At 39.1% G+C, this 17768-nt stretch overlaps 1 protein-coding gene across 3 annotated transcripts in view; it reads right to left on the reverse strand.

The window, feature by feature from the left end:
* Nucleotides 1-5315: 5315 nt before the first annotated feature.
* The window catches only part of LOC141010149 (myocyte-specific enhancer factor 2D homolog), a 29298-nt gene continuing 16845 nt past the window's right edge, over nt 5316-17768 (reverse strand). Inside the window, exons 6-12 of one of the 3 annotated variants that reach the window (XM_073483011.1) lie at nt 17432-17488; nt 16538-16719; nt 12483-12612; nt 12152-12347; nt 10110-10178; nt 7809-7859; nt 5316-7332 (exon numbers count right to left, since the gene is read on the reverse strand). In XM_073483011.1, the coding sequence (XP_073339112.1) occupies nt 6864-7332; nt 7809-7859; nt 10110-10178; nt 12152-12347; nt 12483-12612; nt 16538-16719; nt 17432-17488 (1154 nt within the window). In that variant the 3' untranslated portion in view covers nt 5316-6863. The remainder of the gene's footprint in view (nt 7333-7808; nt 7860-10109; nt 10179-12151; nt 12348-12482; nt 12613-16537; nt 16720-17431; nt 17489-17768) is intronic. The other 2 variants (XM_073483012.1, XM_073483013.1) reach the window with 2 other exon arrangements.

Consider the following 17768-nt stretch of genomic DNA (forward strand, 5'->3'; position numbering starts at 1 on the left):
TTCAACAAGATCAAATAGTCGGTGCTCAATTTCAAAACCTGAAAAAATGTGGCCCGTCTTGAACAAAAGCAAATGTGGGCAGGTTTTCTTTCCACAAAGGAACAAAGAAACAGCAGAGTCATAGTTGAAGTTGGCAGACGGGGGGGGAAATAAACACCACAAAAATGCTGTGTAAAAACAAAAAGAAAGAAATCATTCAGCTCCCAGACTGAGCATTAGTGTCACAGAGTGAGGATCCATTCATGTGTCCGTGCTGTTTGACAGGTTTACTCTTGAACAAACCCAAAATCTGGCCATACCCCACACCGTTAACCCCTTTCCACACTCGCTTTATGTTGACCTTTAACAGACATCAGTATAACACCACCATGTTATATATGAATGAATAGATGTGACGCTTGTATTCTAAGTTATATAAAATAAAACAGCCTGTCATAAAAATAATCCAGTTAAATGCATTAAGTACAACTGGAACTATGTTATAAATATATGCATATCTCAAATACTTGAAAACATTAATTTCAAAGTTTGACAGTTAATTTTGACAGTTATCATTCCTGCAAACCACTGACTTTTTCGCAATTTTATGTGCAATAGGCTTCGTACCACATTTCCACAAAATGTCATATCACGATCAAGTTGTGTGTTTTATGACCTGATTTTCATGGGAGGGGGGGACAAGGCTGACAAGGCACTGACCGCAGTTCAAAATTTCAACATTTTGTAACTGACTGAACCTTCATCAACAACATTTGTAACTGTGAAACCACTGGATATTTTTAAGGGGACAGTTTACAACCTGGCTTGTGGCAACAAAAACATGATATTTTTGACAGAAAGTCAGAGCATCTCAGCTGCGTTTGTGTTGACAAAAAACAGATAAGTCAAATCATGATGTTTTCCTAACAATAACCAAGTGGTTTTGTGCCTTAACCTAACCAGAACATAAGCAGAGCATTATCACGACAGAAAAACAGGAAACTGAACCTAAAGAAATCTTAAGTTTCAACATATCCGGGGTTAACAGAAACTTACATTACCATCATAGATTCTGGCAATTAGATTGATTCACTGCAACAGTGAAAAAATCAAAAGTTGGTTTACTTTGGGGTTAAAATCACCAGATATTGATGAAGGTCTACACCGTCTTTATCAGCCTTTACCTCTCAAGTACTCACCTTACTCCACGTAGTTCAGGACTCCTAAAATTTGACATGCAAAACATTTTTATCATCTTATTAAGTGATCCACTGTGAAAGATTAAACCACCAAGAAGTATTTCAAATACCTGAAATTACTACAAGAATAAATGCTACTTTCACATGAATGCATCAGTAAACATAATCTGTTGTCAGAACCTTTTTTTCCCTAATACTTACATAGTTTCCTTTTGCTTTTATTGAGTATTTTCACGTAGTGGTAATGCTACTTTTATTTGAGAAAGACAACTGAATACTTCCTCCAACACTGTTTAAGATAAATGAGGGATCTTTGTCTTTTAAGCACTCAAGGTTTTGTTAGTTCCTTCCCAGTCGTTCATTTTCCCCTGCTTTGCTCATTTTTACATGCGTCACTTGATATCAAACTTTTATGACGAGCCGACCTGTTACAACCTGTGAAAGAATCCCAGTGAACATGTCAACAAAAACTTCACTCGTATTAGAAAATGATACAACTTCCTGCATCTGCTGACTACCTTTCCATGCTGGCATCCTAAATAGGAACAGATAAAAGTATAATTCTGAGCTCAGTGTGAAATAAATAGAAACATTTTCATTTGCAGAAGGACTGAGAGCCTTTTTGTACCTATTTTCTATTTTAAGACAGCGAACAACATAAACATTTGCTTCTTTATACCTCTGTCATTTCAGAATCCCAAACCCAAAGTTATTTAGTTTAATATCATAGAAGAAAACCAGAAAATCCTCACATCTGGGAAGCTGAAAAGAGTTAATTTTTGGCATTTTTAATCTAATAAAAGACTTGGCAACTATTTTTCAGTCATCAAAATAGTTGCCATTAAAGTTCTGTTAATGAACTAATTCAGATTGTAATGTATAATAATAAAACAAAGAGTACATTTTTCTGCATAACAAAGTACATTTTTCTGATTAAACTCTCGAAACAGTTCATCTCACTTGAGATCAGGAATGTTTCAGTACCAAGACCTTCATCACGGTTGTTATGGTGTCCTAAATACTTTTCGTTTACAGCATATAAAGAGTTAAAGTTGGCACAGATAGCAGTACCTGATGAAGATCTTTGTACTGAAACAATTTTAAAAATGTATTTGTGATCTCAAGTGAGATGAACAATGCAAGAGTTTTTGTTCTGATTTTGTCGGCCCTTGGTTTCTCCTACGTTTGCCCATCTGTGGATCCACAGGTGTGCAAACGTTTTGCTCTGTGAGGACTTTTCATAGTAAAATAGTATTTTACGAGTAATGGAACTGGTATTGCTGCTTTTACTCAAATGCAGGATCTGAAAACACACAATTTTTATTAAAAGTAGTAAAAAAAAAAGAAGAAAAGTCAACATCAGACACAAACAGAAGGTGTGATGTGTTTTTTTTTGCTATTGCATGAAATAGTTAAATCTCAGTATTAAACACTGCTGACTCGCTTACCTCGCAGGAGGTCATGAGAGCTCCTCTAAATTTAGTCGTCTAGTTATCACTGAATGTGTGAAATGAAGCTTCATCGCACGTGTTTGTAACTGTGACAAAGAGCAGAAGATGAAGAAGAAACAGACCAAATGAGAACAAACTCTCTGAAATGGATGGAGCTACACTTAGTTTCTAAAGATTTCTGGAGATTTTACTGACAAGAAACTGTCCTGATTGGGGTTAATGAGTTATTTTAAAAGCAAGGTTTGCTTTGTCTCACAGTCTTTGATTTTCATGGCAGTTTAGAAAATAAACCAGACTCAAATTCATTTCACTCAGTTTGTCTATTTAATATATAAAATACGGTAAAACATACGCAAAAAGGGTAAGGTCTCAAGGGACTTGGATACTTTGGTACAACAAACACTTTTTTTGTAAAAGCGGTATAGAATTTCAATAACATATCAGTGCATACTTTGTATATGAAAATATACACAAATTGTATATCATTCTCAAAAAAACAACAAAAAGAAATATTTTCTTTACAACAAAAACCCAAAGCAGACTAGCTCAACACAATATATTAGCTATAAATTTCATCTTTAGTATTTCATATGCTACATTATTCTGAGTTGTTTTCAAACTCATTTGTGATGCATGTCCTGTATCATTACTGTACGTAACTTAAGTTTTGTTGTTACCTGTATCCCATGCATTTACATTTTTCAAATTTCATGATTTACTAATTTCAGTTGTTTCCCATTTTTATAAATATATTCTATATCTTAATTAAAATTGCAGCATTTAACTGGTATTTCCTTCGTTGCATTTGCTAATACCACAATAACTGATCGTGCAATTTTCAGCAAGTTGTTTAAAAAAAGGAAACCAGTACTATATGTTTATGATAAGGAAGATAAAATAAGAGAGAGAAAATAAAAACAGTTGACTATCCTACACAAAATAGCAATAAAATAAAAGCTCCATAATTATATCATCATAATAATAAGACAATGGAACTGTCACCAGCACAAATTAATCCAAAAATAGTGAGATTCTAAAAAACATTGTACACAACAAGTAACAGGGGTGCAGGTTTTCATTTCTCATATAGATTGTCATGTGACTACACTGCTAGATTGGACAGAGAACCTTTTTGTACATGAACGAACCTGCGTGAAGCAGAACGCTGAAGCCAATCGGTGTGGTGTCACATTTCAGTCAACCATCAGCGCCCACAAACACAAAAGAGTTTTCAAGGAAATTTTTTAAATGGAAACGACCGCGTGGAAAGAAGAGGAGATCATTAGCTCTGTTTGGAGGCTGGTACCGCTCATCAGTTGGATCTTATAAAGGAATAGTTTCAACATTCTGGGAAAACACACACACTGGAGGAATCGTGGATGGAAATATGCATTAAATCACATTTTCTTTTGCCAGTTTTAAAAAAGTCTGTCTGCATGCGCTACAGTTGTGAGCCTTAGACTACGAAGCAGTGGTTATTCTACCATCTTTATAATTCAATAATTAATTGATTCAAGTATAGCCACAGCTGATAACGTTCAGCTACAATATTTATGAACTTGAAAATGTAGCAGGGATGGGTCATGATTTTCGATTATTCAAATCTCTGTTAAATTAGAAACGTTAGTCATGTGACTATGGTTTTGTCTGGAAAAATATTTTTTCCATTGTTTTAACCAGAAATTTCCGATTCCACCTTGTACTGTGTTACCATGGGCCTTGGTAGACTTGCATTATTATTACCAGGCTCTGGTAAAACCCCTGTAGAGTGGTCTAAAAGTTCCCGGTGACTATCAAATAGCATTTTTTTCAAGTTCAACTTCCGTCACATCGTGCTGAGGCTGCAGCTGTAATACTTGAAATTTCAAAATATTGATCTTCTCTTCTCCCTCTAGGCAAGAAAGCGAACAAGCGAGTTTCCCCAAAATGTCAAACTATTCCTTTAACCGTTTAAGGGGCAAATTTCTCCAACATGACTTTATTGAATGTGTTGGATGTTGAATTGTTTATCAGGGATGATTGACAGAAGAAAAGCTACTCACCACGCTGTCGAACGAGGGACGGAGAAATCGCCTGATCATTAAAAACATCGACAACACGAGGATGTTTTTTCCGGACTATCGCCACAAACCCACAGTGCTGTGGGCTATGACTAATCGCACCAAGCATCATCAAATACGAGCAGCCGGGTCCACTTCCTCCACTCCACCCACACTGACTTTAAAGTGTAGGATTGTCTAATCAGTCAACAACAACAGTCTGCGCTTTGAGCATCGTCTCAAGGAAAACAAAGGAGAAACTCTCTATTTGTAGGCTATAAACAACCTGTGTACACACACTCATACACAAAATTGAAATGGTTTCAGACAAAACTAGAAAACATACATTTGAACCACAAACACAGCACTTGGTAGCCAATTTCTTGACTTCATTTCAAAGTGAAAAAAAGGCATAATCTGTGTCTAACGTGGAAAAGATTTTACACGATTCTGTCAATCAAGGAAGTGTTTCACCTCTCAACTACACTACGAGTGAATGGCAGTGTCCTAGTCTGCTCATGTTCAGGTGGTTATGGATGACTTTGATCGTGGGTTTTTTAAAAATGTGTGGTAGGAGAATATGATGACACCACAACCAAGCAGGCCTCTGTGAGTGGGGGACAGAAAGTGCACACACCATCAACATTAGCATAAAATAGGTTTACTGAAACGAGTCCGATACACCAGCACTACCTAGTGCGGCGTTAACCCCTGCACCGTAGCTCGAAACATATCAAATTCACACTCATATATGCAAACAGATCCACTGAGAATCAACACATTGCTTGTTTTTAGGGATACCTAGCAAAGTCTATGCAAATATATTCATATGTACATACACGTCGTTGAAGCCGAAAAGCTATTTTTACTTTGTCGCCAACTGAAGCGGTAGAAATATAGAAAATGTCTTTTTCCTTTCACTTTTTGAAACACGGCAAAGAGCTAAGGAGAGCTAGAGAGAGCTAAAGAGGACATCAAAGCTTTTGTATAAGGAGTGATTTTTATACAAAGTCAGAATTCCTACTTCTGGACGACTAACGGACCCTCAAAACAGATTTTTTTTCTTTTAAATACCAACATATAAAGAACACTTGGACTGAAAGAACCAAATACTTCCCTACCCGACAAAATAAAAGCCACCAGAGGCTCAAAAAACTCTATGCATTTTAACTGGATGGCATCTACTCCTGGTTAATAAGCTGAGTCGACTGGCTGGATTTCTGTTGCAACAATTTCCATCCGAGTTCCAGAGATGAGGTGAGACGCGACGGGACGGGACGGGACGGGAGGAGCGCCCGGTCCAAGGAGAGAGCGACGGCGATTTCAGAGCCTGAAGAGCATCGACAGTTTACTAGTTCTTGTTATTTCCGTGACAGTGCGAGTGATAATTCGTCAGTGTCCCTGCACCGTGTGCAAGAGGCATTTGGCATTTTGTTGTTGTCGCTGAAGAGAGGTCGATATTGGCACTCTGGCAAGGTCCTCGACTCCACAGCCACAGAGTGCCACCTGAGGGGCTGCAGCAGAAAGAACCGTATCCTCACCTAGAAGAGCCTGTTTGAGTCTGTTCACTCAGTGCCACATAGATGCTCAGTCCTCAAACTTTAAGTTATATCCAAAAGTGCAGTTTAGAGGTGACTTATGGAAGAATGGACAGCACACAATCCAGTTGGATTTCAGCGAGCAGGAAGTGGTGAGTCTCATAATGTCGACAAGCCACCAATCACATTGTGAACAATGTAGCAGATGTAAATACATGAAGGTTATGCAGAAACCACGTGAGAGATAAATGTTTTTGTGGTTTCGTCAGGTTGCAAAAAAGGTCCAACACCTCATTTCTACCAAAAGAAATTACTAATCAGGAGTCCATTCAAGCAAGAAGGCTTTAAAGATCTACTGTCCCTCTATATTCAAGGGCCTACCAGGGACAAAACACCCAGCTGAGCACGAAGCCATCCTTTCCTCAGTCGGAGCGTGAGCCCCGACGGAATTTAATTTTTTTATGTTTTGTTTTTTCTTGGCAAAGCCTCATTAGTCTGGGTGATGCAGCTGAGTTGTATAAATTTGGACAGAGGCAGATGTGTGATGATAGTGTCACATGGCAGTGGGGTCGGGGCAGTGGGGGTGTAAGGATGAATGTGGGTGCGTGTGTTGCGAGTGTCACCAAACGTCGCTGTGGGTGCAGAGAGGTGTCGCCTCTATGTGACCCAGGCGTCCAATCTCATGCGCTTGATGTTCCCTCCCTCCTGCTCCGGTTCGTTCGACGCCCTGAGGAGCTCGGCTGAAGGGCTGAAGTCGGGCGGCATGGATCGGCTTGCAGGATTGCCGCTTCCTGTAGCACCGCCGCCACCGCCGCCGCCCCCTGCGCCTCCGCCGCCAGCTGCGCCAGCATCATCGCGATCGCTGCCTTCAAAGGAGCTGGCGTTGCTGCTCACGCTGTCCGCAGGCGAGCGTCCGGTCGGGGGCTCCAGGCACAGCAGGGAGCCCGGGTACTGCGGCGGTGCGGTCAGGATGGCTCCTCCTGAGGTCGAGGACGGCGTGGTAGAAGATGGAGGAGGGCAAGGGGTGCTGCGATCCCGGCCGGGCGAGACAGGCTCAGACTTGATGCTCACGCTGGAGTTTGTGTTGACGGTCAGCATGGCGCCTTGAGGTATATGAGGCACAGGCCTGAGAGGAGGGTCAGAGAGAGGAAGACGATGGAAGATAAGGGACAGAATAGGAAAGGCAGGAGGGAAACAAATGATTAGCCACTTGACAAAGGTGAGTGAGAAACTGGACTTGCGTCAAGACAAAAACCGACATTACAAGGCACAGCACCAACAGGGAAAAGCCACATTCGATTATTCAATAAATCCAATCAACTCTGAGCCTTCACAGCATAAGTAAACTGCTCCCAACAGATCAACAGAACAGCCCAGGAAGCATGAAATGATCAGTGTGACAGGGTGGTTGGCAGTGAGGCAGCTATGATGTGAAGAAACTACAGATGACAAACAGAAAAATAATCTCGGGTTAGAGAACATGGTGGAAACCGGAACTACGTCTCTTTCCTGTTTGACTGCAGACAGCACCAGACATGCTTTAAGGGGGGAGCCAGCCAAAAGCGCACAGACACACAGGAAAAAGGAAGTGTGATACAGTACCGGCCCAACCACTCATCTCTACCCAAGAGCAGGTTGGACGGAGAACCAACACTGTGGGGAGAAAACAAAATGTTGGAGCCCAAACCAAAGGGAAGAGGTGGATTAGAAGGCATGTGTGGAGAAAAGTGTGAAACATTATTGCGAGCAAAGGTTTCTTCAACAACAGCAATAATGTTAATAATGTCTCGGCATCAGAAACAAAGACCCTAACCTGCTGAAGTTGTTCCAGCACACAAGAAAATCTTGTTTTCTGATCAAACGGTGAACGGCGCATTTACACAAGAATACATGTGTTCATCAGGAAAGTGACGCTCTGTGCATTCCTTAACTACAGAGTGTGTACGGTGGCTCCCTAAGGACAAAAATGCATACTAGAGTGAAGAGTGAATGCAAAATCATGACCATCTTCACCGGGCATTTTTTAATTTTAAGGTTAAATTACTTATCATTTTTATCAAGGTAATAGTTCCCTTAAGGCTGCAATTATTAAAACACATGAATGTAACACTCTTAATGTTTGTGCTTTTTGTTTGCATTTGCAGCATTTCATGATTTTGAGCGTGAGGCTTTTACTCTTGCATGTGTTTGATCCTGAGAGGCCACCGTATTTGTGGTTGTTCCAGAGCAGCAGCATAAAACAGGAAGGGACAATTTAAAAAGCATGTCAAAGCTGGGACTTGACAATTATTTGTCAGATAGGTCATTTCATGCAAACTCAGCCAGAATTTAGAACTTTTCACAGTTCATGTCATGGATTTTTTTTTTTTTTTTGAAAAATTCATTAAAAAAACTTCTATTAAGTTCGTGGGACACTGCAAAGTCCGATACTCCATAAACTTCCTCACTTATGAATTTTGGAAGTTTGGACCTTGAAGCCAAATTTCATTGTTTTGTGATTCTGCGTACTCTGAGCCTCATCAATGAATTATTTTCACTTCTTTTAAAAAAATGATTAAATGATGAAGGAGTTAAGACCTTTGCACACCAGTTCTATTTTTTCACCCCAAATTACCGCACGTTTAAAAATAAATGCGACCTCATGTGCGACCTCGTGTTTAATTTACAAGCTGCCTCGGTGTGATGTGTGTGTGGTGTTACGTGTGTCCCTACTGCCTACCTAGACGTACCACCAGTCGCAGTTCAGGATCAACCGGTTTGGGGAAATCGGTGGACTTCTTTTTAATGTGTCATTCCAACTCTCCTCACTCTTGTCTTGTTTTTCAGGATTTGATGGACCTAGTTGTCTTTTTTTCCTTTTCCTTTTCTCAGGAAGTGAGGACCACAAAGTTCTCTTCACTGCCTGTCGACTCTATCTATCTATCTTGTCTCGTATTGGGAATTTTCGCTACATATAGACTAATTAGCAGATCGGACTCAGTGTGTAAAGAATTTCATAAAAGATCCTCAAACTGTTAAAATGTATGTAGAAATATGAACACTTTCTCATAAAAAAAGCTTTAATTAGAACAATCTTTCTTGGGAAAATGTGCAGTCAAAATATCTCAAGTGTTTGTTTTTTTTAGTTCTGAAACTATTTTTAGCAAGATCTGTGGCACTCAAATTTTGTATGTGGGCTCAAATAAGTTCTGGATGTGATCGGGCTACATTGATACTACACACAATCAAAATTTAGTTGCAAGAAATTGAAAAGTAGTTGAGATATTAATTTCTGAAAATCAAAGATTCTTTGTTTAGATTAGAAAAAATAATTAATTAGTATTAATTTGATTTCTGTAGACATTCAGCAACAACTTTCTTTGATGTTCAGGACAAATTTTATCCAGTGAAAAATAAGTGATTGGTGAGTTTCAGAATACACATACGAAGAATCACAAAATTATGAAATTTAGCTCAAACTTCAAAATGTAATGACTAAAGAAGTATTTGGAGTACAGCTGTAGGAGAGTGCGTGTCTCCACCATGCTGACTTGCTTTTTGATGGATTAAAAAGCAAATGCAGTGGACTTTAATAAGGAAAATCAACGTTCATAGACTGTTAACTTGATTCAAACCAACCTATTTTAGTTTCATCTAGTCTGTAACATTATACAGAACAGACCAGTACAGTTATATTTCTGAACACTCCTTACCTTCAGATTTTTTTTAAGAGTTAAAGGCTGAAAAAGTTTACTCTCCCTTTACTCTTCCTTGTTATGAGTTAATAAAATAAATTCCATAGCTGACATATACTGTACGTAGTTTTAGACAAAAGCCCTTCAAATGCAAAGTAGACTACAAACCCCCCCCTACAGACAAGGTCATGACATTTCACACACGCACACACTAGCAGTGGCTGTTCACCTCAGATTGGCAGCCAGACTGGACACCTGGCTATTCAGCTCGCTGCTCTGTTTGTCCACGCCCCACATGCTGTGGACAAGAGGAGAGAACACACTTCAAGGATCTGGTGTTCACGCTACCAACAAACCCAACCTGAATCCTGCAACGTTCAGCTGCTGTAACACTAACACTGTTCTCTGATCCAACACAGACGCTTCTCAGGATTCTTTATTAAATCTTCAATGTTAACGTGAAAAATATCTGCCAACGGCTTTTCCATAAAACTCTAATTTCATAAGAATTTCCCCAAATCAAGTTTAATCCGTTTAATACTTGTCAAGTGATTTGTCTTTGCCTCTCGTTTCTATGAAAAATCCTGTATCCACACAGCAAATTACATTCAAATGAAGAGACATTTTTAAGTGACGCTGGCAGAATCTTTCAATTCTTAAGAGAAAAGTTTGGTTTTACTTCTGACTTTGACTTTGAGACTGACTATCATCATGAATGTATTTGAAAGACTGGACAAAGTGACAGCAACACACAACAAGGTGTATGTATTTCTTTAAAACACCTTTAAATTAAACCTGATGACCATTTAACATCTAAATAAAAACGAGAAGATAAAACATTAAACAAGCTATCACTGGTTTATATTAAGGCTGGGAGGTATCCTGAGCTAATATTAATATCTGACTGAGCTGATTCTGCTCATGTTGGTACATTTATAAATCGCCTGATGTTTACCTGCTGTGTGTGTTTGACCTTGGAGGAATAAAATATAAATATATGGTGTATGTGTAAGTGTATGCTGCTGTTTACTTCAAAATATCTATTATTTGTTAAACATATATAAATATTTTATTACTACTTACTCTACTTATTTTAGCAGTGGAAAAACTCCTAACTGTTAAAAAATGAATGATATATAAAAACAAAATTAATCATTCATAAGGATATATTTGTGCAATTACTCTGATATCGATTTTATTTTATACACTTTATTTTGGTAGCGCTTTTTAAAAGGCTTCTTCTATTCCATATTTATAAATTACTAAGTAAATAATGGCTTGATGCATTATAGATCAGATCCAAGTCTGACTTTTGGGTTGCCAGGTTGAAAAATATCTCTCGATAGAGTCATAACAGGAGTTTAAGTCATGTTTCCCTCTTCAGACCTGGTATCAACATGCATCCTGAGTGATCTGATCATAAGAAGACAGACATTTTCATCTAGTTTGGGCTCTCTTAACCTGCCAAAGTTAGCAGCAGACGTTTGTGAACACACTGTCTGTTTCAACAGGCACCTTTTGGTCACCAGCCTCCCTTTAATAATCAATCAATTTTGGGAGTTGTTGAGTTTTTGTAGCTTTATATACTTCGTGAAACGCTGTTTGCGGCAATTTCTTAGGTATTCAGGTCTTCTTGTTAATTCGGCAAATGTTCTAATTGTTATGAAGACGTTTTTTACTTATTGTAAAAACCTTTTTATTGGTTTGTCTCAGTGATATACATGTTTATTTGCATATAGAGCAGGGAAGTCAGATCTGATCACAAGAGGTCACTTGAGACGCTTGTTAATGCCAGACGTGAACTGAGAGCTGTTCACTTGTAATAGGATTGCTCAGGACGGATGTTGATACCAGGTCTGAATTCCCTCTAATAAACCATAAACTCTCCAGTTACAAATGTTACACTAGATATAACTAAAGGAACAGACAGTGAAACTGTTTCATCTCTCCAATCGCTGCAAAATGTTTCATATGGCTGAAGTGAAGGCCAGATATTCAGATTGATGTTATGAAGAGATGGTGAGATGCTGGTGAGAGACCAGTTCACTAGAAAGGAATGTGAGTTGCTTGCATATAAGGTTATGGTATGAATATCATGCAAGCTGTCTGGGAAGGTCAGTAGTAAGGTAATCCAATGTTACAAGGGTCATCAGTCGACTGAGAGCTTTACCCGAAACATACCAGCTCCCACCGTCATCAACATCCTCCCTGACACTCATGGAAGGGCAAAAAAGACGCAGTGCTGATGGGAAGAATGAAGAAAAGACTTACACCAAGTTGCTAAGTGATGCAAGATTAAGCTGTTGTTGTTGCTGTTGTTGCTGCTGCTGTTGCTGCTGTTGCTGTTGTTGCTGTGTTTGCTGGGAAACAGCCTGCTGCTGCCATGTGGACACGCTGGTTGGCAACAAGCCACCAGGTGATGCCAGAGCGTGTAGAGCAGTGATGTCTGCACTGGTCAGCTGGTACTCTGAGAGGACAAAGGATAAAAGTCACATTTGATTAATTGTATTCCCCTGGATATATCTCAACAGGCCGTAGAGGTTAGTAACACACAAAGTTAATCTTTGTTTTACAGCCACGGGAGCTTGTGTGTTTAGCTCACCTGTGTTGTACGCTGTGGGCATGGCAGAGAAGGGCAGCCCCTGTGCCAGGAGGCTCGGTGTGGCCACAGAGACCACCGGTGTGGTGAGGGTCTGAGCCACCTGAGCTCCAGCTGCCAGCCGCTGGGCGTTCTGCCACAAGAGGACACAAACGTGTTAGTCACAGCATAAACAAGGAACTTTTACGTGTGTTCTCAAGCTAAAATGACTTGTTTCAATAATGTAAACTCTGACATGCTGGGGATGATGATGTGCTTATGGTTGGATTCGTAATGATGTACTGAGTCAAGTAAATCTCAAAGTCAAGTGGATTTACTATCAGGAGGTTCTTGATGGCATGCATCAAAAACAGTTTCCTTGTTACGGGTGTGCCATGAACAGACGTATTACATTAAAGGCAGCTTATTCAACCATCAGATATAATTATATATCAGGACGGGGTTTGTTAAAGTATCTTATCAGGGATTTTATGCCTTCCTTAGATAGCAACAGTGAAGAAATGGCAGGACATCAGGATAGAAAGACATGAGGAATGATGTGCAATATAGGTTTTCGTCCAGACCAGACACAAAACAGAGATACTGATTTTGTTAGCACAATTAAAGGCTGTACATTTATCAGCTTCCTTTAAAAGTTGCTGCCCTCGAGCTGAGAAGCACCTGATTCAACTGCATTTTGCTGGAAGATGCATGGAGAACGCTGTGTCCGAGAGATATTGCAGTTTGTGGTAAATGCTTTGACACGTAGGCCACCCAGGGCGCCGTATAGGTTTATTTTTTAAAAAGAAATTCAGTCATTAAAGCACAATTTACCTAAAAACAACAGTATGATAATAATTAATCTGTCCTTTATTTTCTCAATGAATCAATTTATTGAAAGTGTACAAATGTTAGAAAATATTAAAAGTTTCCTTAATTTATTTAAAATGCCTTGTTTTGTCTGATCAACAGTCCAAAACATATTTGGTTTGTTATCACAGAAGAAAAAGAAAACCAACAAATATGCATTTTAAGAAGCTGAACCAGTCTTTTTTTTTTTTCCTCAACAGTTTATTAAAGTTGTCACAGATTAATTTTCTTTAATTACCAATCGCTGGTGTGTTCAAGTGTGTTAATCAGGAGATTATGCAATACTAGCTCTAATACTGTCTACTGAACTGTATACAGTCCACTCTGTATTCCACATACTTCACAACATTTCAGAATAAACTGACACGGTCTTCGTGCAGTAAATGATTACCTTGCAACTACAGTGATCCAGATGTTGCTCGACTCTGAATTGAATGTGCAGCTCATCTCGTGTTTCTCCAGTGGATGTCACTAAAGGTCTTACAGTGTGTGGTTTAGGTGTACTCCACGACAGTTTACCATATTTTTATGTTTCAATCATTCATTTTTAGAGGGAAGGCAACAGGGTTCAAACCTGGTGCTTACTCAGTGTTTGTACATTAAGTCAGACATTTAGATGACAAAATATTCAGTGTTTCTCACACAGGTGCTGCTAGATCTGTGAAACTTCTACCATAGGGTTTTACTATTATGTACCTGTGCTGAAAGACACAAATCTCTGAATAGCACAGCACTCTGGAGTCTGGTTCAGCTGAATTATAACACAGATAAAAGCAAACTGAGGCCCTTTGAGAGAGAGAGAGAGGAAAAATAAAGGGTCTGCATACAAAAGCCGAAGATGCAATAATTCTGGTCTGGAATTAATCTTCTGAATTGTGACACCTTGTGAATGCGGATCATCCTGAGAAGAAACATTGGGCCTGAGTTATGACTGTAACGCTGAATCTACAGAGAGAGAGAGAGCGAGGAGATAGACCGGAGAGAGGGGCCAGATTCAATTAACTGCCTTTGTGAAGAAGTGAGGAGGGGCGACAGGGTGAGAGTGATGAAAATGAATCACTACCCTCTGGAAAATTAGATTCTTGCCCATCAACTTTGAGTGGAAATATAAAAGGGGGGACTGACAATCAGCACCAGCAGCAGCCATCATCCCTCTCTCTCAGTAAATTCTGCTTCAATTAAAACAGGATTTTACAGGATAGCAAGCTTTCTGTGTGTAATAATTTATCGCTCTTTTTACTGTTTTATATTTTTCATTATAAATAACATTTAGCATCATCCGTAGGGCTGCAACTGGCGATTATTTTATTTATTATTAAAGTCATTTAATGGCCCATTATTCAAGCAATAATTAACAGTTTTGTCTGTAAAGTGTCACAAAATAGTGAAAAATGCCTGATATAATTTCCCAGAGGCCAAGATGACATATTTAAAATGCTTGTTCTATCAGAATCCAAAACAGAATAATGTTTAGTTTATTCTCTTATATGACAGAGATGAACATAAAATCCTCACATTTGAGAAGTTGAAATTAGAAAATCGTTGAAATTTTTGCTTCAAATTCTGCTGATCAATTAAATGTTTCAACATCAAATGCAACTAAACAATATGTCAATTAAAAAATCTATATTTTGATATTCGATTAATCGTTTTAGTCATTTTTCAAGCAAAAATGTCAGACAATTGCTAGTCCCAGCCTCTTATATTTAAGGATTTGCTGCTTTTCTTTGTCATTAATGATAGCATAGAATTTTGTACTGTTGGTTTGGCAAGGACGCAATTTGAAGACGTCACTTTGGGCTCTGGTAAAAGAGCATTTTGAGCATTTTCACAATTTTTTGACACTTTACAGACTGAACGACTAATCGATTAACAGTGAAAATAATCTGCATGTTGACTGATAATGAAAACAACTGTTCTTTGCAGCCATGTTTCAAGTTAAGCTTTTGCTGTAGCTGCTGTACATAAAGTCTGAAGGAAAACATCTGAGAGAAATGCCTTTAATGTAATGCCACTTAGTTTTTATAAACAACTCTAATCGACAGTTCCAGTGGAAGGTGACAATGAGAGTCGGTGTACGTGTCAGTGAACGGGGAACATGCTCCGCGGCGCTTCGCACCCCAATGGCAAGTGAAGAGACACCCATGCTTTAAGTGGTATCATATGATGAAGTAAATGGTCCTGGTTCAAAACTGACGAGATCACTCGAGGACAATTCTGCTAGAGCACTGTGAACTGACTGAAGGTACATGGAGGATTTTCTATGTTTTCACTCAGAAGATCATGATCCTAACAATATAAAACAACACAACCATGAGCCTCGAACCACATGCAGTCAAGAAATGGAGCAAGACCAAAACAATGAGAAACTCTTGTACAGTATTGTAACCATGCTAATAATGTGCGGACAGTCGATAGCCATCGACTCATGCGAGTGACTGACGTGGAGGAAATCACCTCGTTTACCAATTCCAGCTCATCCTCTGTCTGCAAAGGGTGGTAACACAGAGAGTTACAACTCTGATTCAGATTTGTAACTACAAGTATATTAAAAAAAATACAGTTCAAGACAAGAGTTATCTGTACACCACTCACATTACCAAATAATCTGGGCCGAGCATCGGTACTGAATGAGGTCCAAGATCAGATTTCTCCTCCGATTGTCTGGAGGGGTGAATCAGGATTGAATCGGCCAAAGCCCAGCCTTAGACTGAGTCCGTAAATTTGAAACCGTAAAATCTCATGAGTCTGTCAGTGGGAGTCAGCTGATTCATCTGAGACTTTATCAACTCTGCCAAAGTAAATAATGACATGTCGAACACAGAGTCGAGAGCTCAAATCTCTGCTCACAGGTATTTTCTAAGATCACAAAAATGATGGCAAACAGCCTCTGACGGACTGTTTATCTTCAGTCAAACTCTTGGATTTCATTTGATACATCAATATAAATTTCTGATGTTTTTGTTTAGATTTCCATCTCATTTAATGACCAGTGAAGCTTTTCTGAGATAAAATGAAAATAATTCCTATCCCCTCATGTCCTTTAACACATCTTCTCAGTTTCATGTGTCTTGGTTTTGTTGTTTGTAGGATCCTTAAGTCACTTATTGTGTTACAGAGGTAAAAAGTGCCATTTTTTTCAATGGATAAGGTTTAAAATGTTAACTAAAAGGACCCGCACTACATAAGTTCGGCTTGGTTAAGCTCACCATCTGCATGAGGCTCTTTCCCCCCTGTGAGGTGATGACTCGGAGGTCTGGCTTGCGGCTGTTGACCATCTGGGGGCTCGGAGGTGGGGGTGGAGACTTGGCCGGAACTACTTTCCCCAGACTGTTGCCGTTGGAAACAGTGAGGAGGCCTGGGGAGGCCCTGGCGCTGGTGTATCCATTAGCTGCGGGGGTGATAGAGGTGCGAATGGACAGAAATCAATAGGAAAAATCAAACAGGTGAATGCAGACAGCAGGGTGCGGATATTGTGTGTGAAATTAATATTTGTGTAAATCCTCCAAAGCTTTCGTTTTCAAAATGTTTTTCTTTCCAGGAGGCTCCAAATTAAACGCATGTCAACATCGACAGAATAAAGCTGTTTTTAAAGTAAACATAGGACTTCAGAATAATTTTGTGTTGGTGATTATTGGCCAGGATGTCAAGAAAAACGTTTTCCTTCAACTAAAATCATATTCGATGTCTTCTTTGAAATATTTCCTGAAATAATAAATATGATTTTGGAGCCAGAAGACCTTAAAAAGGTGTTTTCACTCTAAATATCAGATGAAAATTAAGCATACAAAAACATTTTTTCTGTGCAAAGACAGAACTGAGAAAAATAAATGTTAAAAGGTGAATTATAAAGCAGACTATATGTCTTAGGGGAAGTGCAGGGAATCCCATGCATGTATGTTGATGTTACTGGTGGCATCCCTTGATCTCTCTGAGGCACAATCACAGATGGTGCAGAGGAGAAGAGGAGAGGAGAAAACCTTGGAAAGGATTTGGGATAAATACTCTAATACAGAGCAGATACCACAAGAACACTTGGCTGTAAGAAAGACTTAATAACAAGAAAGCAAACTAATGATCTGAACAAATATAGGAGTACTCACGGACTGGACTTGGGCATCCTCCATTTGAATTATTCAAGTCGCCTCCAAGAAGAGCTCCTATTGAAAAAGGATGAGATGGATAAAAAGGATGAGAATTCAGAATGAAAACACTAGAAGCCACTGGAGGCTTTGACATTTCCAGAAATATAAATAAGAAAAAAAAGAGGAAGAAATGACGTAGTGGAAATTGTTCTGGCATAAAACATGCTGCAGCCCTGAAAAGTCTAATTTAGGAAATAATCAAAGTCTCTTTCAACAGCTACTGAAGAACTTTGTTTTGTCAGCTGTTGTTTCCAGTAAGCTTTCAATCTCAACAAATTCTTGATATTTGACAACA

This window comes from Pagrus major, chromosome 16 (genome assembly GCF_040436345.1).
Source record: "Pagrus major chromosome 16, Pma_NU_1.0".
NCBI classification, from domain to species: Eukaryota; Metazoa; Chordata; class Actinopteri; order Spariformes; family Sparidae; genus Pagrus; species Pagrus major.